Below are 24067 nucleotides of genomic sequence, written 5' to 3' on the forward strand. Positions count from 1 at the left end.
ATACGTTCCTCCATGACCTGTGCTTCAGCTCCTGCCTCCAAGTTCCTGCTCTGAGTTCCTACCTCGTGCTCCCTCAGAGACAGACTGTGACCCGGGAGATGTAATCCAAATAAACCTTTACCTCCCCCCACCCCCCCCCAAAAAAAGGGACATTCTAAATTGCTAACTTAGCTAAATCGCTGTTTATCCATGGAAAATGAGAATTCATCATTCTTCAATGGCCTAGTTTTTATTTTACTGTTCTTTAGAGAAAACAATGAAGTTTGGCTAGGAATGTAGCTCAACTGGTAAAGTATATGCCTAGCATGTACAAATGCCTGGGTTCCATCTCTAGCACTGTACAAAAGGGGTCGGGTGGTAAACACCTATAACACCTACAATCCCAGCACTCAGATGAAGGCAAAAGGATCAGGTTCAAGGTCATCTTTGGCTACATATCAAGTTTAAAGCCACCCTGAGCTATTTGAGACTCTGTCTCAAAAAAACAACAAAAAATAAACAAACAAAAAAAAAACCACCACCACAACCAAAAACCCTAATACTTCAGAGTGTTTCAATTTTCAAAGCCTTCTAGATATCTCATTAAAGTTTTCTGTTTGGGAGCTGGAGAGATGACTCAGTGGTTTAGAACACTGGTTGGTCTTGCAGAAGACCCAGGTTCGAATCCCAGCACCCACATGGCAGCTAACAACTGTCTGTAACTCCAGTTCCAGGGCATCGGATGGCCTCTTCTGTCCTCCGCGGGCATTGCACGACATGGGTGCACTTACCTACATGCAGGCAATACAAACATACACATAAAAATAATAAATAAAATACTTTTTAAAGTTTTCTGTTTTATGTTTTTTGTTTACATTATTAGTTGCAAGAACTGTTACCCACTGCCTCAATTGTATCCAAAAAATGGCTTATAGTTTATTTTTTTTATTGAGCTTTTGCAATTTCATACAACAGTTCTTAATCAAATTTAGATCCCCTCCCCAATCCATGCCTCCCCCATACCCCTAAAGAACCTCATACAACCCACCACACATGCCAAGTACTATTCATTCAGGCATTTGTACCCAAATGTCCCTCAGCCTAATTTCTGTGAGAAATGTTCTACCCTCCACCCTAGGGGAAAGGATGCTCATTTGAGGTGCGTGTTGAGCCATATCAGGGTAGATGGATCTTCTAAGGAATCAAACAAGTCAGATACTGGCAGTTTTTCAGGAATGAATCATCACTGAAGGGATGAGAGCTTGCCTCAGTGAATACCCCATTGTTTGTTTGTACTAGAAATGTGAGTTGCTGTTTTGTAAGCATGGGGCTGGCCAGTGAGTGACAGAAAAAAATAAACATGTCACAATTATTTGTGGAGCCATAAAACACTGCCAATTTCCAATTTGGGTAACCCCTTCAGAGGATGGAGATAAGAATAGGAGATAGGAACTGGCTAGGCAGTTAGGGTAAAAAGAACCCAAAGAAAAGTAACCAGTTTCTTGGCTAAAAGTCAAAATGTCCTTGGGATTGTTAGCAACATACTCTGTTCCAAAGGCCAAAACTGTCAAAAGTATTTGGGAGGTTGGGTTGTATCTAAGCCTTAAAAGATTTTAGGGTTACCTCTTCAGAGGGGGGAATGTTACAGTACCCAAAAGCCCCATAAAAATAAATAAATGAGTGCTGGGCATGGTGGCACACGCCTTTAATCCCAGCACTTGGGAGGCAGAGGCAGGTGGATCTTTGTGAGTTCGAGACCAGCCTGGTCTACATAGTGAGTTCCAGGATAGCTGGGGCTACAAGGAGACCCTGTCTCAAAAAGACAAAAAATAAAATAAAATAAATTTTAAAAAATAAAAAATAAATAAATGAAAGAAGGAAAAAAGAGAAAGAAAAAAGTGATGGGGAGCTATGGGAGATGTTGGAATGAAGAGAGTGGGCATTGATTTGATCAAAACACCTTATATCCATGTATGAAATTCTCAATAAAGCTTTTGTAAAAATTAAAAAAAAATTCCAATTTCTTTATAGTAATGGAGAGCTAAAAAACTCATTCTGGTTAGTTGAAGGTTCTGTTCTAAGTATATATTTATGCATTTATATGTAGGGGGATGTCTGTGTGTATGCATGTGTGTAGAGGCCAAAAGAGGGCATCAGGTGTCCTCTTCGATCATTCTCCTACTACCTACTCTTTTGAGTCAGAGTCTCTCATGGGGCTCTCATCTCAGCTAGGATGAAATCAAGCCCTGGGGATCCGCCTGTCCCCTTACCACCTCTGTCTAGGGTTACAGACATTTGCAAGGACATCCAGCTTGTCATCTGGGTACTATGAGCTGAACTCCAGTCCTTATGACTGCACATCAAGCATTCTTAACCTCGGAGCCATCTCTCTAGGCTCAGCTTTATTATACTTTGCTTTAGTCTTCAAATGACTAAAACTGAACCTTTCTTTCCTTCTTTCTTTTTATTAATATTTTATTCATTATTTATATTTTATGTGCATGAGTTTTATGCCTGTATGTAGGTAAGTGCACCCATGTCGTGCAGTGTCCACAGAGGATAGAAGAGGCTGTCAGATCCCCTGGTACTGGAGTTACAGACAGTTTTTAGCTGCCATGTGGGTGCTAGGATTTGAACCCAGGTCTTCTGTAAGAACAGTCAGTGTTCTTGACCACTGAGGCATCTCTCCAGCCCCTTTTTGGTCTTTTTGAAATAGGGTCTCCCTGCAGCCCCAGCTGGCCTAGAATTCACTATGTAGACCAGGCTGGCCTTAAACTCACAAAGATCTGCCTCCCAAGTAATGGGATTAGAGGCATGTGCCACCATGCCCGGCTAAAACTGTATCTTTCTATATATTTACTGACCATCTGGTTTTCTCCTTTTCTGAAATAGTTTGGTTCATTTTCCTAATGCACTGTTTATATTTTTCTTTTTTGGTTTTTGTTTGTTTGGTTTGGTTTTTTGATACAGGGTCTCCCTGTAGTCCCACCTGATCTGGAATTTTCTATGTAGACTGGCTGGCCTCAATCTCCCAGAGAGCCACCTGTCTCTGCCTTCACATTCAGCTTTCCTTTTTCTTGTTTTCTTGTTTGAAGGAGGTTTTGTTTTGTTTTGTTTTTTTAATAATACTGGAAAAGTTACTTACCATATGCATACATAATAAGTATTTTTTTGTCATTATAGGGGTTGCATTCTCACTTAGGTACTCATTTTCTAATGGTGTGCTGGATAGCTTTAGTTGTCAACTTGACACACCTGGTTAGAGGGAACCTCAACTGAGGAATTTTCTTCATTGGACTGGCCTGTGGCCATGACTGTGTGGTATTTTCTTGATTGCTGAGTGATGTGGGAGGGCCCTGCCCACTGTGGGTGGTGCCACTCCTGTGGGTGGTGCCACTCCTGCGGGTGGTCCTGTGTTATATAAGAAAAAGCAGGCTAAGCATGAGCCAGCGGTGCAAGCCAGTAAGCAGAATTCCTCCATGGTCTGTGCTCCAGGTTCCTGCCCTGAATTCCTGCCTTGGCTTCCTTTGGTGATGGACTGTGCTGTAAGTCAAATAAACCCTTTCCTCCCCAAGTTGATTTTGGTGTTTTATCACAGCAATCTGAAAGCTAACTAAGACAAATGCACACATAAGCAACTGGTACTAGATAATACATGTGGGGAGAGAAAGGGAAGTTCGGTGGAAAGGATATGTACGAGAAAAGCTTGTCGCTGTATTCTCCGCATTCTGTTACTAGTCACATGTGAGGAAGATTTTTTTTTTTTTGGTTGTGCTCCCTAAAAAGGGGGTTGGGGGTCTGTGATAGAACAGAGTCTCATACATGCCAAGCAAACACTGCACACTGAGCTACATCCCCAGCCCACGTGTGTTTTAAATTTTAAGGTGATAAAAGGCTACCATATGGCTACTCTGAGCAAGTCACCAGCATTTCCTCCCAAATCTCACTCTAAAACAGTAGCAGTGACAAGGATAAGATTAACATTCTATCCCCTAATCAGTCCTTCACTCTGGGGTCCATGCCTTGTCCTCTAAGCTTAGGAAACCCATTCAACTCCATGTTCTACGAGGCAATATAATGTAGTAGCACTGAGAGACTACCTGAGCCAGAGCCTAGCAGCTCCACTAACACTGCTACGACCTCAGTCAAGCTGTTTATCCTCTCTAACATTTCCTACTGGAGTAGGAAGCCCCTCAGATGGCTCCCCAGCACCCTCCTCCATTGTGTGTAGGCTGAATTTTGCAACTCTTTCTAGAGTACAGAATATGGCAGAAAGGATGAAATCTCAATTCCAAGATCAAGACATCTTAAACATACCTTCTCTTGCTCACTTTGAGGTGAGCCTGCTCCCATGCTGCAAGCTGCTCCATGAAGAGGGATATATGGCAATCAATAGATGGAAACACTTCTCCTTGGCACACCAGGGAGGCTAAAGGTCTGCAACTGCCACGTGAAGAAGCATGGAGGCAAATCCTCCAAAAGCTGAACTTGCAAATGAGGTCACAGTTCCAAAAGGATACTGTGATGACAGCCTATGAAAGAGTCTGGACCACTGGTAAACTAAGCCCAGATCACCATTCACAAAAATGGGCAACAGATTTCTGTTTTACTATGTTAAGTTTTAGAGTAACTTGGTATACAAAGTTCAATAATAAGCAAATTGGCCTCAGAGAGTATGAGGACTGAAAGAAACAATACACGGAAAGCTCTGAAAAAGTTAAGTACAGAGCCAATACTCAAAATGTGCTGGCTATTCCTCTATTATAAAAGACAAGCAAGGTAGAAAAAACATACTCATGTCATCATTAGCGCTCAAGTGATAGACGACTTTTTTCCAATTCTAAGAAGGCAGGAAATAAGTAAATAAACAAACAAACAAATAAAAATCATTTGGGTCCTACAATGGGAACTGTTCAACCTACAGAAACCTTATTACCAACACGTATACTATACATAATAACTGAAATAGTAAAAAAGTAGAAATTAAGATCAACAAAATATAATTACTAATTCATTCATTTCATGAACCACAAAAAAAAAAAAAAAAGGGGCTACAGAGAGCCAAGGCCCAATGCCTCAAAAAACATCCAAATCAGACATGAGTTCCAAATGGCAGAAGTTCTGCACCAGGCACTTCCTTGGGGTTATCTTTGGACATCTAGTGAATTAAACTTTTCTTTTAAAGGATAAAAATGCAGCTTCATACTTATCTACTTAACTTACCCTCCAGTATTTGGAGCATACAACCAAAAGTGACCTTTGTGAGAATGCACAAAAAGAGATGCTTTGACAATTCTGGCAATAAATTGGTTTGGATTCCTCCTCAAATATCGGCTCAGTATCCTGAAAAAGAGAAAGATTTCTAAGACTTCAGGAATAATAGGGCTCTTAATTAAAGTTACCACATAATAATAAAGACATTAACAGTGAAAAAAAGCACCATTTGATACAGTTTTCTTATAGCTCCTTAGGTAAGAGTCAAGACAGTAAAAAGTAGCAAAAACATACCCTAAAAACAGCTGGGGAAAAATATCTTTGCTACAAAGCTATCCAAGATCTAAATCCTGCTGAGACACTGTCCTCCCCAGAAATGGCAGATAATGGAATTTTGCTATAATCCTGTAGGGTTTTTTTTTTTTTTAATGTACTTTAGTTAAAAGAAAAAGATAAAACTGAGCAATTCCTCCAGTTTTTCCCAAGTTTAATCCCTAAATTTTCCTCATCTGAAAATAGTATCAATAGTCAGAAAATTGATAAATTTTATTGTAAAAAATAAGTAACAGAATTCTACTCTACAGAACTATGACAGGATGCTGATGGTATTTGAATGGAAAATGTCATCATAGGCTCATTATGTACTTTATTTCCCTGGTCTGTGGTGCAATATTGAGGATGCTCTGGAAATATTAGGTGGTCTGTTCTGATTAGAAAGTTGGTCACAAGAGACATGCCTTTGAAAGTTCTGCCTGGTCCTAAGTCCCTTCCTTTCTCTGTGTGTCCTGGCTGCTATTAGGTGACAGTCTCCACGTCTTCCACACTCCCACAGCCATGATGTTACTGTCTCTCACTATTGACCAGAATCAACTGAGCCAAGGGCTCTGCACTATAATCTCCGAAACTACAAACCAAAACAAATCCTTCCTCCCTCAGAGGAAGGATGTCACGTATTTTGTCATAGGGATAGAAAAGTAACTAGTGTGGGTAGTTCACTATATTTGCTTCATTCAAGTAAACTACCTTTTAACTTTTAAAGAAAAGCAGCTGAAGAAAACACCTCTTTTACATTTCTCTAATTCAAATTCTTTGTAATATATTTAGGTAATAACCTTGATGGAGCAGACATGTCTATCAAAACTGAGGAAAAAAAAATCACTCACACAAACAGTACAACTTTTCTACTATGTTCATAGGACTATTTCAATAGAAAAGCTTTTTCCTTTCAAGAAAAAAAAATGGAGGCTGGCAGGGCATGGTCCCAGCACTCAGAAGGCAGAGACATGTGGATCTCTCTCTGTGAGATCGAGGCCAGCCTGGTCTACATAGTAAGTTCCAGGCCAGCTGAGGCTACAGGGAGACCCTGTCTCAAAAAGACCAAAAAAGAAAAGAAAAAGAAAAAGAAAAAGGGAGAAGCACATGATTACTAAAGCTTTATATTATATAATAAAGACAGAAACCACTGTCTATCTCTGTCTTACCTGAATTCCACTTATCTCAGAGGTAACAATCCACACCTTCAGGATACCTGTCACCGAGAGGGCTACCACAGTGTCCTCTAAACCAAGAAGGGACAGAAGTCCAAGTTACAAACAGCATGCTTTTTTTTGAAACATTAAAACAGCTTGCTCTGATGAACTTAAACAATGAACAGAAAAACACAATTCCCTATTTCATGAAACAGAACCCAGATTTTGAGACACAGGTTAATAAGAATCACCAACAATTTGGATAGAAGGAAAACTGTTTCTGACCACTTGAATTTTTTTTCTAATCAGTAAGTTTTTAATAATTTAAAGGTTTATAGTTATGTTAACTTCCGTTCTTCAAAATTCAAAATTTTGGGCTGGACATGATAATATACACCTATAATCTTAGCACTTACAAGGTAGAGGCAGAAGGATCAGGAATTCAAGGTCACCCTGACTACATAGCAAGTTTAAGGCCAGCCTCGGCCTGTCTTAAGACTCTATCTCAAAACAAAACAATTTACAACTTTTAATTATCTGTCACAGGTGAACAGTCACTTTGTTCTCCCTTTCCCACTTGCTGCACCGGCCATCCAAACGTTCTGTGACCAAAAGAAAATCATGTCCAGTATTACATAAATACATACACATACACACAACACGCACACACATGCACACATGCACACACGTACACATGTGGGGTTCTACCCATGGCACTTGGCTCACCATGGAATCTAAAGCTTCTCTTTCTCAAGGCATGTAACACCCATAAAGAAAGTCTCTGCTCCTCACTGATAAGATTGCTAGAAACCCTCTTTTATGAGAGGCCCTGCCCCATAAGGATCCCAAAGGACAGTGTCCCAAGAGCTTCTGGATAGCTGAGATGTGGAGGGTCCTAGAACATGGAACACCCAGGGAAGGGATGGAAGCGCTGAACCCACTACAACCTCAACTTTTATCTGAATTGTCTGTATTTATCGTTTATTTTTTTAAAAAGTGATAAAATTGCCGGGCGTGGTGGTGCACACCTTTAATCCCAGCACTTGGGAGGCAGAGGCAGGCGGATCTTTGTGAGTTCGAGGCCAACCTGGTCTACATAGTGAGTTCCAGGGCAGCTGGGGCTACAAAGAGATCATATCTCAAAAATGACAAAAAAAAAAAAAAGTGATAAAATATGGTGGGCTGGAGAGATGACTCAGTGATTAAGAGCACTGAATTCTCTTGCAGAGGACCTGGGTTCAATTACTAGCCCCCACATGGCAGGGCTAGCAACTGACTATAATTCCAGTTCCAAGGGATCCGATGCCCTCTTCTGACCTCTGTGGGCATTGCACAACATGGGTGCACTTACACACATGAGACAATACACTCATACACGTAATTTTGTGTGTGTGTGTGTCTTTTTGAGACAGGGTCTCCTTGTAGCCCCAACTTCCTGGAACTTACTATGTAGACCAGGCTGGACCTCGAACTCACAAAGATCCACCTGCCTCTGCCTCCCAAGTGCTGGGATTAAAGGCGTGCACCACCACACCTGGCAACATAATTGTTTTTTGAAGTAATAAATATAAGTTTTTCCTAAAGTGCTATGAGTGCAAATCACAGCACTTGAGGAGGATTTACAGCTGATCAATCAAAAACAAAGGTAAAACAAGCTGGTGCTTGTGACTGCCACCAAAATTGAAAACAAAGGACAAACTTGGGAATTGAGTCTTCACCCTGTGAGATCTGATAGAGTGCTGGAACTGAATTCAATTTCAGGACAGCTGGCTGGTTACCAGTGGGGACATAACAGCTTACATGCTGGTAGTGCAGAGTCCATACACCTTTTGAGGTTGCAGGTATCTTCCTCTATGTTGGTTGTTGTAGTTGAGAAAAGAGGCAGTGAGGGGGCAGGAGAGGAATTTTTTAAAAAATCAGACACAATATAAAACCTTAATCCATAAGCCTCTGATCAGGGACAGTCACAGCATCACAGTAATACAGTAAACTCAGAAGATGAGGAAGGTGTGTGCTAAAACCAAAAGCTCAGTTTTCTTCACTGATTAACCAATGAACTGTGGTTAACTTAACCAGCCTATCAAATTTGGTGTGCTTATTCAGAAGCAAATATAAATAAACAATAGTACTTCCCTAATGGGTTGTTAGGAAAATTAAGACATACCACAGATATAATACTTGGTACATACCAAATCTGCAATAAAGGTTAATTATTACTGTTATTAAAGGAAGTGTTTGAATATTTATATATTTGGTCTTTTTGACACAGGGTCTCCCTGTAGTCCCAGCTGGCCTGGAACTCACTATGTAGACCAGGCTGGCCTTGAACTCACAGAGATCCGCCTGTCTCTGCCTGGGATTAAAGGCATGAGCCACCACGCCCAGCTGGAACTGTTTGAATCTTTCAAGTAAAAATCTTAGCGTACTGCATACAGAAATTCCCTAGGCAAGAGAGATATTGGAATGCAGTGATTACCACATTTTCATGACCTGCTATACAAAGGAGCTAAAATAACAAACCAACATATCTAAAATTCCCAAATTACAGACAAGAAAGGGTAAATGTAGGTTTTAAATAGTATGCTTGTAATACTCTAAGTGAAAACATCTAGAATTGTATGACCTACAAATTTTCCAGTCAAGTTAACATTGTATTGTATTCAAATCACACTGTTACATGTATATGAAGAAAATTTTAAAAAATGAAAATATACAACGTGTTTGCTCATAGAGTGCTTTGGAGAAGAAGGAGTTTAAAATAGGGTCTTGCTGAGCATAGGCAGGCCTTAAACTGCAATCTGACTGCCTCAGCCTACCAAGTGCTGGGATTACAGGGCGTGTACTATAGCACACCTAGCTAAAATAGTCCTATTTTGTTTTATTTTATTTTATTTAAAGAAAACATTGATTGCAACTAAGAGTAGGGGTAAACATACTATCAATGAATTCCCTGTTGTCTGGAAAACTATAATAAAAATAAGGCAGTAATTCTCTACTGCATATTGTAAAACATAAAAGAATCCCACTCCAATTTATTTTGCCACCATTCTCCCAAATATACTGACAATAAAACCCTCCTTTTTCACTAGTACCTATTAACAAACTCTAGAGCCAATACTCTGAAGAGCCTGTGGGAAGCACAGTAAGGTGCTCCAGTAGCCACTGGAGTTTCAGGCCAAACTGTTAGAAAAATCTCGTAGTTGGTGTTCTCCTGCAGAAGCCATCTGCAAGAATATCACCAAAGTAAGGTTTGAAACCTAAGTCTCTGTGAGCACTCTTACCAAAGTACTATTTGTTATCTACAGTAGGAAGCAGCAAGTCCACTGGCTTTTTGTAAATAAAGCTTTATTAGAACACAGTGATTCTCTCATATATGGACCATCTGTGGGCACATCTGTGCTACAACAGCACAGCTTAACGGTATTTGAAATACAGACAGTCTGGTCTGCAGAACCTGAAAGATTTAGTATCTGGCCCTTACAGTTCAAGGCTGCCATCCCAAGTTCCCTGGCTGACCCCCGAAGCCTTTCATGACCTATCTCATTCCTGCCACTCCTCCACTCACTCCTCTCCAGAACATGACTTCAGGCTTCACACACAATGCTAGACAATTTTTGGACAGACTATTTGTTCTACCAGAAACATCCTGCTCCCTATGCCTGCCAAACTCCTTCAGATCTTCCCAAACTATACATGAGACTCTATCTGATCTGAGTGCCTTCCAACTGACTAAAGACCCTTCATTGCCACCCTCTCCACTTTTCTGCACCTTGCTGTAATTTGCATGCCAAACTGCTACTTGTGTATATATCCCTCCTCCTCATTAAAATGTGTCCTTTAAGTATTTCCATCCTCTGTACCTCATTACATAAATATTTGCTGAATGGCTACCTACTAAAAGGCTATGTGCTGATTTCCAGTCTCAAGAGCTATCAGGCAAGTCCTACCTGTGGCCTACAGGCCAGATACAGCTGCATGAGGCTGAGGATTGCTATGAAAGAAGTCCAACACAAAACTCATAAATGTACTATACTTATGAGATATTTGGGAAGGGATTTGGGGAATTCTGTTTGGTATGTGGTTCGTGTACATGGGTGCATAGTTGTATAGGTGTACATGCCAAGAACACAAATGTGGAGACCATTGGCTGTCCTCTTCATTCTCTACCTTATTGCTTTAAGAGAGGAGCTCTTGGGGGCTGTGGAGATGGCTCAGTGATTAAGAGAGCATATTGTTCTTGCAGAAGACCTGAGTTCAGTTCCAAGCACTGATAAATAAAAAGGCTCACAGCCACCTGTAGCTCCAGCTTCAGGGGATCTAACACCCTCTTCTGGACTATGAGAGCACCTGCAACCAAACATGTGTATTTCCAACACATATACACGTGATTAAAAATAAAATAATTAAAATAAAAAAAAAAAAGACAGCCTCTCACTGAACCAGAATTTCACTGTTCGGGCTAAGCTGGCTGAGCTCCTAAGCTCCACCTGTCTCCTCTCCCCAATGCTGGGGTTACAGGCATGAACAGTCACATCTGGCTTTTTGCATAGGTGCTAAGGATTCAAACTCAGGTCTTCATCCTTGCACAGGAAGTGAAGCACTCTTATGCACTGATTCATCTTTCCAGCCTCATGATTTTGGGGGAGTGGGAGAGTGATGGGAGACAGGGTAACTCAATTGTGGGCTAAACTTTGTACATGATAACGTGGCTTTGCAATGTCAAAAGTTTAGGTACACACACACACACACACACACACACACACACACACACACAAAGATTAGACACTCCTGAGGGAAGCTCCTGTACAACTAAAGGCAATTTCTTCACAGGACACAGGCAGGAGACATGGTTAAAGTAACAACACTGAGGTCCACTTGGCTACCAGTCAGCTAGATGCTCTTTGTTTTTAGGCAAAGTTTCTACCACCCTAAGCCTCATCTACATAGAAATAACAAGAGCAGAGCACCTACCCCCACTACTACAGCGAAAGCTGAACCTATGTTAAGTGCTTAGCATGATGCCTGATACTGTCAGTACTAAATAATGAAGTCCTCCTGGTGGCAGTGGTGGAGCACTGCCAACCTTTATAGAAAAGCACAAAACCTGAAACCACTTAGAAGAGCACCCCCAAAGTCTTGGAAGAATATACATTCGTTTGCATAAAATATTGTTCTTTCATTAAAAAAAAAAACAATTATGTTTACCCTTACAGTTTTCAGTGAAAGGTTTCAACAAAAATGAAGAAAAAGCAGTAATATTTACTGAGTGGCAAGTAACCAGGCAGTTACAGAAAACCATTCAATTATATCTCTTCTCTTCATTGTCCCCACAGGAAATGCTGCCTCTTCACAAAAGATAAAACCAGACTCCAGAAAAACACACATGAAGCTACAGTTCTTCCCTTCACCACACTCCAACAGTTACAGCACTCTGCCCCACTTCAGAAAACCATCCACATAGACTGAGACTGCCCAAAACCAGTGAGCTACCGAGCCATCCCACAGAATGAAGATACTCTCCCACTTTATGAGTTTAAATATTAATTCAGCCAAAAGTCCATTATGAGGAAGACAGATCACATATTATTGGCGCTAATATTTCTTGAATGTAACAAAAATTATTATTAATTTTGATCAATTATAGAACATCACAGGAAATGTTCAAGTTCATAAAGGGTGTACCGCACTGACCTTGTGTCCGGTGAGATCGGATAATGCTCATGGAGCTAATCCAGTCTGGTGATATCTTTGATACTAAGGAATATAACACCTCAAGGCTGGTAGCATCCACGACGAGGATTTCAGGGTAATGTCCATGGCATAAAAGCCTTCCTTCTCGCTGGTTTCCAACAGAGAATTGGTAGAACTAAATCCAAATTAAAAGAAACAAGATTTTTTTTTTTTTAATTTTCAAATTTTATTTTCAAGTTTTTTTTTTTTTAAGAAGCATTTCATTACAGCTTTAACATATTCAGTAACACATTCCAGAGCAAGGATACATCTCTTTCAAAGGTGGCTGTAAATTTTTAGGTTCACAGTTGAATTAATACAGTCATACAATAATGAACTCAGTAAAAGCCCTGTAGGACATAAAATTGGATGAGTTTTTACCCTTTAAAGAAGATCTCCACTTCATTTTAAGATATGTTGAAGAAACAAGATTTTTAAATGTGTTGCTTTAGTCTACTAGATTAATATCGATTAATATGCATTCGTTAAGTATATTATGATACTCTACTAAGACTAAATTCTTCCAGTATTTTTTTCAGAAAGGCATACCAACGTTGGGTTATATTAATCTTCTTAAACATCCATGAAAAAATTTCAGACTCACTTTTGAACTCTTACAGATCAAAAAGTCATGACAAATATTTTTATCTCCATCTCTAGTGACTGAAACAGGATTTTTTTAATTAATGAAACATCTGAATACAACCAGTTTAACGAATTAAATCAACAAGGAAGGTCACGTGAGTCACAAAACCAGTATGAATTCTAAGTGAATACAAGTTGTTAATGTGGTGATTAATACTGTCAACTGGGCAGACTCCTGAGTCATCTAGGAGACCAATCTTTGAGCTTGTCTGTGGGGGAATTTCTAGATTGCATTAAGTAAGGTGGGAAAATCCACCCTAAATATGGGTAGCACCATTCCATAAGCTGGGACTCAGGAGAAAGCAAGTTTAGCATGAGCATTCATCTGTCTCTGCTTCCTAACTGCAGATACAATATGACCAGCTACCTCACACCCCCTGCCACCAGATCTTTCCTGCCATGAAGACTACGTCCACATGAACTATAAACTGAAATACAGCCTTCCTCCCTTAAGTTTCTTCTTGTCAGGTATTTTGTCATAGTAACAAGGAAATCAGCTACTGCTCTCAATATAGAACAGAGGTAAGGATGAATGATGCCTCAATGGAGGAATTCTATCAGATTGGCCTGAGGGGCATGTCTGTGGGGGCATTTTCTTGATTGATGTCAGAGGGCCTAGCCCAACATGAGTGGTACTATCCCTAGGCAGATGAGCCTAAGCTCTCTAGGAAGGGTAGCCAAACATAAGCATGGGAGCAAACAAGCAAGCAGCATTCCTCCATGGTTTCTGCTTCAATCCCCTGCTTTAAGTTCCTGCCGTGGCTTCCCTCAATGATGGATTGTAACAAAATAAAATGAATCCTTTCCTCTCCAAGTTGTCTTTGGTCATTGTTTTATCACAAAAACAAAAAGCAAACTAGGACAAGAATACAGGCCACTACAATGGAAGCAATTCCTCAACTGAGGTTCCCTCTGGCCAAGTGTGTCAAGTTGACAACTGAAATTAACCACGACATTGTTCAAATACCTTATAATCAGAATTAAATTCTGACTAAAGAGCAGAGGAAGAATAACCATCAAAGTAAGACCAACAATGTATCAAAGGACACGTCTTCCTTTAACCTCACAAAACAGTGGATCTTTAAGTGGACCAGTTCTCTTGGATTTGTAGGGGGTGAAGACACTGCCAGACTGCTAAATGAATCACTTGAGTGAAAGCTAAGAGAAGCACAAAAGGCAATGCAAAAACTATGAAATCCAGGATCCAGTCTGGCCCCACACTCATTTACTCCTATTCTCAGAGCTTAACACTGTGAACAAGGGGAGGTATTTTTCTTAATCATGATATACCTATATAAGAAACAATATACACAAAATGAAATAAAAGTAATAAAAATATTTATTTTAAAAAGATATCTCAGGGGCTAGAGAGGTGGCTTAGTGGTTAAGAACACTGGCTGTCCTTACAGAGGACTCTGGTTTGAATCCCAGCACCCACATGGCACCTAACAACTGTCTGTGACTCCAGTTCCAGGGTATCCAATGGCCTCTTCTCTCCTCTGCGAGCATTGCACGACATGGGTACACTTACATATATGCATGCAATACAATGCAATATATGCATACACATAAAAAATAAAAATAACAAATATTTTTTAAAAATATCTCCAGTATCTTCTGGACATAATAAAGAAGTTGCACCCATGAACTCTCAGCAATGTGGGTGCCTGTGCAAGACCACACCAGTCAATATTCCAGAAACCCAATATGAGGGAAGAGCTCAGAAGACCCCACTCCCAGTTGAGGAGCTCCAGGCAATCCAAGACTGCTGAGAGAGGAAAGGTCACTTTCTTTAGAGCTCCAGATAGCTTGCTCATGCTCAAGAGGTGAAGTCCACATCCATGTCCGTACAGACAACACTAATTGGATTCAGTAGAAACAATAATAGTTAAAGAACAAGAGGACATGAATTGGGGGGTGGGGGGTCATAGCAGGGGCATGGGGGGAGTTTGATGGGGAAGAAGGGATAAGTATGATGAAATTGCACTGTACTCTTGTATGAAACTCGCAAATGAAACTCTTAGTGGACCCAGTGAATGGACCCACACTGAAGGACATTTGGGAACACAAATCAGACTCTACAGGCTTTTATATGAATATATACATATATATTATATATGTTAGTCAGAGGTGATCTAAATACCATCAAACTATATTGTATGAAAATTGCAAAAATTCAATTAAAAAATAAAATTTAAATAAATAAAAGAGATGTCTCATATAATAACAAATTGGCTCTACTATGTGATTTCTGTGTCTATCAAAGCAATGCCTTTCTGGACCTGAGCAAGTGAGATGCACACAGTAAACTGCCATCGTGCTCATGAATCTGCAAAAATCATGTTCTATTTAGGGACAGCCTAATATGGGATCTGATTTTTTTTGTTATTCAAAATATGCTAAACATAAATAGATAATTTTCCCTAATATTTAAGCCAAAAGTTTTTAAACCATAATTCCAAATTGTACAACAGTCAATTATGTATGATGTTTGATACTTAGTTTTATAACATAAATAATAAAATCTATGAATCTATATCATTTTATTAGCCCTTTTTCTTTGTAAGCCTTACTGATTGCTCACATGATCAAAATAAATGTCTTTTGCATGTAGATGTATGAAGGCATGTGGGTTCATGTATGTGCAAGTGTACATGTGGGGGTGCACATGAACATGTGAGCATGCTGTGGAGGCCATAGGACAAACTCGTGTCATTCCTCAAACACTGTCAGGGTTTTTTGTAGTTTTTTTTTTATTTATATTCATTTATTTATTTATTTATTTATTTATTTATTTATTATTTAGATACAAGGTTTCTCACTGGCCTGAAACTCAAAAATCAGGATAAGTTGACTGGCTGGTAAACACCAGGGATCCATCTGTCTCCACGTGCCCAGAACTGGTTTAAACGCGCATGCCACAAAGTCCAGCTTTTTTACATGGGTTCTGGGAATCAAACTCAGGTCCTTGTCAGCACTTCACTGACTGTACTATCTCCCCAACCCAACATACGCCTTTTAAATTAAGAGCATATTAATTTAAAACCATGGTGAAACTATTTTAAAGGGGCCTTGCTAGAGTAAGAGACAGTTAGGAAAGGCCCACATCGCCTAATCACCACTCCCAACAAACATTTTGCTTACTGAATCTGTGTTAGCACAGAGCTTTCTTTCTTGACAAGCTGCTATTGCTTTGTTTTACAGAAGGTAGTATGATGGAAGAGAAAGAACACAGACCGTAGAGTCAGACAAACCTGATGCTGGGAACGACTCACTGTGAGACTTGGTCACACCATTTAATCTCTCTTGGTCTCAGAGTCCTTCTATGTAAAATTATGTACTCCTAATCAATTTGTAAGGATATTTGAAGGACTCAGTTAAACAATACCAGAAATGCCTCAATAAATTCACTCAATAAATGAGTTTTCTCTTTATCATCAAGAACAAAATTGATGATATTATATATACATATATATATATAAAATCTCAACATTCAACACAATAAATGATGAGCAAATAGAAACAGATATGACAATTATGAAAAAGACTTTAGTCAGAAGTACAAACTCTTGAATACTATTCTACATATTAAGCTAAACATACAAAATAGTCATTTGTTCTAAAGAACGGGAAGGTTTTTTTTTAAGTGTCCAAAGGCAAACTACATGACCAACAAAAAAGATACAATCTAAAAAGGGGGTCAGTCTGTACCAGTCACAGACGGAATCGTAACAGCTCTGGAAGGAAAGAACTATGCTCTTTGGGATTGCGTGCACGTACTTCCTGAGTAGTAAAAGCCTGCTACAGTTTGTATATTAAAGGCTCCCCAAGGGTCCGTGAGCTTGATTTCAGGGTGAAGCTAGTAGGAAGCAGTAGAACATTTACAAGGTAGGCTCTAGTAGGAGGTCTTCAGGTCACCATGGATACAACCCTAAAGAGTACTTTCTGGTGCCAGCCTCTTCCTCCTCTCCTCTTGTGCTTTGTGGCCAGAGGTAAGCAGTTCTGTTCTACTATACACTCCCCATCACTGCCATCCAGCACCCACCCATAGGCCTAAAAGCAACCTGGTTCATGGATTAGAAATTCTGAAAACAGTATGTCAAAGTAAACCTTTTCTCTTGAGAAGTTGATTACCTGAGCATCTTCCAACAGAAAGCTCATTTACACAAGCCCTCAACCGGTAGCCAGGATAGATCCAAATCACAGAGGCAGCATGACTGGCTTTTCTCACACCTTGTTCCATTAGTCTCTTCCACATAATTACCATTCCCACCTGTGTCATGTTTTGAAGAACACTGTCACGGTAATTCTAAACACTTCTCATATTACCTCTCCCCACCACGTCTCACGTAAAAGTAAAGGTTTAATGCCTTACAGCATATTTTAACGATGCACTTGTAATAAACAGTGCTGACTTAACTAAGAAAAAGATACCAACCTGTATGCCGGTATGTGTGCAGGCTAATTTTGTAAATTCAATACATCTGCCATCATTCACATCCCAGAGGCACATCTCTCTATATAAAACAAAATAAAGCTCACTTTGAATACAATTTATAAACTCAATCTTGTCATGGTGGCTTAAAATTAAATCACTGAAACTGATATAATATGGGGTGGGGAGGGATGGGGGCAATAGCATATATTCATTATTAGTATTGATTATTATTAAATTTCTAGTCCTCTCCCTCACCATTCTACCCCACTTGCAACCTGCCAACGCCCCACCTCAATTTATAGCCTTCCTCCAGTGGAATGCACATCCTGGCTCTCCCTTGGTCGGTGGAGTCTTGTGAGTAGTTCTGAACAGAACTTATGAGGCCCTCCACAATGCTCTTTCTTGTCTGCAGAGGTTCCAGATAGCAGCTGCTCCAGATAGTGGTTGCTCCCTCATTCTAAACTTCAAACTAAGGATAATAAAGAAACAGAGTAGAGCCCCAATACCCCAATATTTAAGGGCAAGTGGCAAAGCTAAGAAATAAAGTTGTAATCTAAACTACTGAGATCTGTCATGCGTTATCAATGTGAACAAAAAACAAACAAAAGTTAAAGCCAACAGAATTCCAAATGTTAGCAAATTAAATACAATTCTGGAGTTTGGTTCTGATATGGAAGATTAATTAAGTGCCTACCAAAAAAATCTTATATTTCAAACTAATGATATGTTGAAAATTAGAAACATCAATATGCCTTGTCTTTTCTAGAACTATGATTTAACAGAAGAAAATATTAATAAAATGCAATAATCTTTACTAGTTTTTCTTTTTGATATTATTTTGTTATATCTCATATGATATGAAAAAAGAATTTTGTTGTTAATTTTTGTATGTTTTGTGTTTTGGAGACAGGGGCTAACTGTGTACCTCTGGCTAACCTGGAACTTGCTATGTAGACCAAGCTGGCCTTGAACTCAGAGATCCACCTGCCTCTGCCTTGAGTGCTGGGATTACAGGCATGTACAACCATACCCGGCTGAAACAATTTTTTCAATCAACAAGTATCCCAAATGTAAATTATCCTTTGAGTTGACCAAAAAAGACTACATTCTTACTTGATATTGCTTCTTCATGTTCCAAAAAATTATACACAGGTTTTTTCAAATCCAAAAAGAATAGGAGGGGAAAATGCTATTTTATATAATTTTCTCAAATCTTCCAACTTGTTTCAATAGTACTTTGTATAAACATACAATTTTCTAAATATCAAAAATGTTTTTAAAATTCATCACAGTCCAGGGGCTGGAGAGATGGCTCAGCAGTTAAGAGCGTTGATTGCTCTTGCAGAGAACCTGGGTTTGATACCCAGAACCCATATGGCGGCTATGAACCATCCTTAACTCCAGTTCCAGGGGAATCGACACCCTCTTCTGACCTCTACAGCATTGCACAACACAGGTGCACTCACATACATGCAAGCAATATACTCAAACACATAAAATAAAAACAATATATAAAATATTAAAAAAAAAATCATCACAGTCTGGGCCCTACAGTTATTGTTCCATGACCTGCCCTCCACAGCACAAGGTATGTTCTGAGACTTAGAAACAGAACTAGGTCCAGTAACACACAGCAATACAACTGCATAAACATTGGCATAGCATCAGCTCCCAAATCTATGACAGTCTAGTATCAGTCAGGTTTTTTGAACCTCAAAGTTGGCTGTTGATTAATAAAAATGCCACGGGGATTATTCGTTATGCTTTTACTCTCATGGCACTCTGGGCTGCTGAAAAGCAAGGCAAAGGCAATACAAATATCACAAAAAAATCATTAGTAATAAAAAATGCATATCCTTAGAATTACAGTTCAAAGAAAATTCTCCCTACTTGCTAATACACTGGCCCTAGTTATAAAGTGAGAAAATATAAGTCACATGATAACCCAGGAACACAAGTTTGAAAGGTTTTTTTTTTTAAATTGTGTGTGTGTGTGTGTGTGTGCACACGTGCGTGCGCACGCCATGTGCTTGCAGGTGCCCACCAAAGCCAGAAGAGTGTTGGAGCCTGTGGACTTGGACTTACAATTGGTTGTGAACTGCCTAACATGAGCACTGGGAACTTAAGTCAGGTCCTCTGGAAGACTAGCAAGTGCTCATAATCATTGAGCCATCTCTCCAGTCCCCAAAACACAACTTTTAAGTGACAAATAAAAAAATTGCATTTTTAAAAACATGTACAAATGTAGGAAAAGAGAAACCTGACTAAAAAATGAAAAATAGTTCCTGAGTCGCTCTCTTGGTTCCTGTGCCTGCTTGAAGATGTAAGCACTTAGCTTCTGCTCCTCTTCCAGTAACCTCTGCTGCCATACCTCCCCACCATGATGGACTCTTGCCCCTTTGGATTCATAAGCTAAATAAACACTTCCTTTTATAAGTTTAAAAAAAAGAAAGAAAAGAAAAAACAATAACTTACCCACTTGCAGATGCACTCACAATGTACTGTTTGTCACTAGATGCACAGGCCTTCGACAAACAAGTGATTGATGCTGTGTGACCAAATAACAATGCTCGAGGATTAACCTAGAAAGGCAAAAATATGCTGGCATAAATACCAAATATAAAAGTTAACCTTGGGGCTAGAGTGATTGCTCAGTGGCTAGGAGTACTTTGCTGCTCTTTCAGAGAACCAGAGTTCAGTTCCCAGCACTTATGTCAGGCAGCTCACAACCTCCTGTAACTCAGGTTCCAGAGGGTTTGATGCCCTCTTCTGGTCTCTGTGAGCACCCAAAAATATGTGCACATGCACACACACACACACACACACACACACACACACACACAAATAAATTAAAAAGTTAATCTTGCAATTAGTAATCATGTTAAATACTTAATATGAGCATACACGCATAGGTTTGAAAGAAAATGTCTCCAACACTCAAAACTAAGGGCAACCAAATAGTGAACTGTGTAATTTTCTATTAAGTATTCACTTATATTTAAGATATATAGCAGACATTTCAAATACTCACTTCCAGTTCTACTGAAAGGTCCCAGAGACATATCTGTCCATCGTGGCATCCTGTTACAATTGTGGCCCCATCCTCTGTTAAAAGCACTGATGAGATGCAATGGGTTGGTGCTTTGCGGCCCCAAAGAACAATGGGCAGAACTAGGCTGTTTCCTGCCATTGCGTTGTCAAACCTGAAAAAGTATGAAGAATAAGGCAAGACATTATATTCTCTCTAAAACATGGTATACACCTTTATTATGAAGTCAACTTGCACAATCTAAAAATAGGCAGATTTTCCCAACAGCAAGTTTTAGACACTTAAAAACTTTCTATTCTCAAAAAAAATTATAAATTTATCATATATACTCCCAGATTCAGGTGCTGAAAAAAATGAGAAGCAGGTATTTACTACAGGCATTCACAATTTTTAAATTTTACTAATGAAAGAACAATAATTTTAACATGCATGTATCACTGAAGAGTTTCTGAAGTAACTTTATATGCACTAGTTCATTTCAAATCCAAAAACAGTCTTTCCAGTTTAGCAGAGTAGAAAATAAGGCTTAAACATTACCTTACAGAGAGCCACCATACTCAAATCCACTGTCTCTCTAGCCCCAAGTCATCTCCTTCACAAATGAGAATCAAATACAAAAACTGTCCTTAGAAAGCCCAATCCACAAAGGCTGCACCACTGCCACTGGATAAGAATTTCGAAGAACTTCCAAAGTTTCAGGAACTTCGAAACATTGTGTATGTGTACATACAAATAAATATATATATATATATATATATATAATTTTAATTATTCCTCAAAATTCATGAAGTCAGTACTACAGTACCCTCATGTCAGAAAGACACTGAGGCAGAGTTGTTACATGACAAGTGATGGAGCCCAGGTCAACACCTAGATGGCCTGATTTCAGAATCTGTGATTGTTCTTATTTTCTGCCACTGGGGACAAAGAGAGTTTCCAAACCTCAGTAGTCTCCAAACTAATATTAAATAGCAATCCCTCCCCTCCAAAGAAAAAACTAAGGACTGTTTCAGTATGCTAAACATTGAAGGAATATACTTAATAAGAAACTCATTTAACCACTTATTCCAATTTGTTTCCAAAGGTCATGTGTGTCCTTTGTTGAACTGAAACTTAAGAGACAGAGAATTCCCTTTAAATTCTTATCTCCACTTTTTTTTTTCTTTGTCTTTTTGAGGCAGGGTCTTCCCATAGCCCCAGCTGGCCTAGAACTCACTATGTAGATCAGTCTGGCAGAGATCCACCTGGTGGGATTAAAGGTGTAAGCCACCACATCTGGCTCTTATCTTCATGCCTGGCTTTTATCTCCAAATTAAATTGTTTCCAGTGAGAGGATTTAAATTTCAGATAATAATCAGTGAATACTTAGGTAAACCTCTTGAAAAAAAGCAAAAACAAGGAATTGTTACTTCCTATAACAAAGTTAAATTTTAGGTGGGGAGCTGGAGAGATGGCTCAGCATTTAAGAGCACTGGCTGCTCTTGTAGATACCAGGGTTCAGTTCCCAACACCCAGATGGCAGCTAACAATGGTCTGTGATCCCAGTTCCGGGGATCCAACAATCCTCTTCTGACCGCCATCGTTACTGCGAAATACAGGTGCACTTAAAAACATACAGGCAATACATTCATACACATAAAATAAAAATAATAAATTAAACATTTTTTAAAAAAATTTAGTTGGTAAGCTGGGCATGGTGGTGCACACCTTTGATCCCAGCACTTGGGAGGCAGAGGCAGGCAGATTTCTATGAGTTAAAGGCTAGCCTGGTCTACATAGCGAGTTCTAGGCCAGCTGGGGCTACAGGGAGACTCTGTCTCAAAAATACCAAAAAAAAAAAAAAAATTTAGTTGGTAAAACATTTAAGTGTCCTAACTGTGGGGCTAAGGCCTAAATAAATATGAGTTCTGAGACATAGGATCAGAAAGACAGACTAGAATAGTCAGAGGGCTTCACAGAAGAGAGAACTCTGTTAGATCCAGGGAGTGGCATATAGCCCAAAAGAGTCATTCTAAAGAAATTAACGAAAAAGAAAACAAGGAAAGTGAAAAGGTATGAGGGACATTGGAATATCTACTAAAAGCCATTGAATAATACTTTTTATTGCAATGCATAGTTTTCATCAGTTTCGTCAGTTTTGCTATAAACAAGATATACATTTAAGGAAAAAAATTCAACAGACACTTCCTATTAATAAACCCTAAGTGTGCCATAACAGTTTCATAAGCAATTATGTCACTGCCATTATTTCCGTATTCCTATTAGACAATGGTTAGGAAAACTAAGCTCTGAACCAATTTTAGTAATTTAGAACAGTATGTTCCTGGTGGGATGACATATTCAACAATGACTTTCCAGAAAAGAGAATCTGGAAGGAGTCCATTTTTCCATGGTGACAGCATCCACTTTAAACTATATCACCAGAGAAAATTTCTCTCAAGCCAGCAAGCCCACACAAAGCACTGAAGAGCACCCTCCCTCTAGATACTTGCAGGCTCCCTCAGGCAGACTCCTGGTTAAAGGCAATGAAAACAGACCCAGAACCAAGGAGTGGACAGAACTAAGTGCCTAAAAACATCTCTTCTAAAACTTTAAAAGTCTAATAAAATAAAAGCGAAACTTTAGAAAATTCACCAGAAGTACTAATAAAAAAGGTGAAACGAAGGACAGTAGGAAGTCACACCAAATACTCCTATGGTGATTCTAGCTCTACACAACTAATTAAATTGTTTATATAGGCAAATTAGCCCAGGGCTAACCATTTAATCATCAGATCACAGGAATCTAAGCTTGAATTTCTTTCAACCAATTTCTGATGAGTCAAAATGCATTGAATTCGTCTCACAGGGAATTATTTTAAGTGGAAAAAAAGGACAATAAAAAATCCAGAGTGTGTAGTTTTTCAATCATCAGAATTCAACAAGACAATTTAATTGCTAATGTTCCACTGATATTTCTAGCATTATCACTTATACCTTGAAAGAAACTAAGTATGTTCCAAAAGAGCTTTATAGTAAATGCAAATGAAACAAGTCATAGAACAGGATTCAATGAGATGGAAAGTCCTATTGTCAGGGAAAGGCCAAAAACAAAAAGACAAAAATAATCTTATACCATATTAAGTTTAATAGGAACACTGAAAAAAGTGATCTTCTTGACTCTCCAAAATACTGCATATATAATATATTGACATTTTCTAGCTAATACTTTTGGGGAAATATTACATTTCAAACTTTAGCATTACCTTATACATAGGTATGTTCCAATTCTAGATGCTTCTAAAAACAGAAAAAATATGGAGCTGGGGAGATGGCTTGGTGGCTGTCAATTTCTGTTGAAACTCACTATGTAAACCAGGCTGGCCAAGTACTCACAGAGACCCACCTGCCTCTGCCTCCCACTTGCCTCCAGCTTTCCAAATGTTGAGGTTAAAGGGGTGTGCAACAACACCTGGCAGGTTCTGGAAGATTATTTGATTTTGTTTTGTTTTGTTTTGTGAATTTTGGTTTTTTTGAGAAGGAGTCTCCTTGTAGGTCACTATGT

At 39.1% G+C, this 24067-nt stretch overlaps 1 protein-coding gene across 3 annotated transcripts in view; it reads right to left on the reverse strand.

The window, feature by feature from the left end:
- The window catches only part of Wdr7 (WD repeat domain 7), a 359330-nt gene that overhangs the window by 317464 nt on the left and 17799 nt on the right, over positions 1–24067 (reverse strand). For all 3 annotated transcript variants that reach the window (XM_008855378.2, XM_008855377.2, XM_008855376.2), the window contains exons 2-7: positions 20507–20678; positions 19951–20057; positions 17476–17554; positions 12354–12528; positions 6675–6751; positions 5203–5322 (exon numbers count right to left, since the gene is read on the reverse strand). In XM_008855378.2, the coding sequence (XP_008853600.1) occupies positions 5203–5322; positions 6675–6751; positions 12354–12528; positions 17476–17554; positions 19951–20057; positions 20507–20665 (717 nt within the window). In that variant the 5' untranslated portion in view covers positions 20666–20678. The remainder of the gene's footprint in view (positions 1–5202; positions 5323–6674; positions 6752–12353; positions 12529–17475; positions 17555–19950; positions 20058–20506; positions 20679–24067) is intronic.

This window comes from Nannospalax galili, unplaced genomic scaffold, assembly GCF_000622305.1.
Source record: "Nannospalax galili isolate Female #2095 unplaced genomic scaffold, S.galili_v1.0 scaffold567, whole genome shotgun sequence".
NCBI classification, from domain to species: Eukaryota; Metazoa; Chordata; class Mammalia; order Rodentia; family Spalacidae; genus Nannospalax; species Nannospalax galili.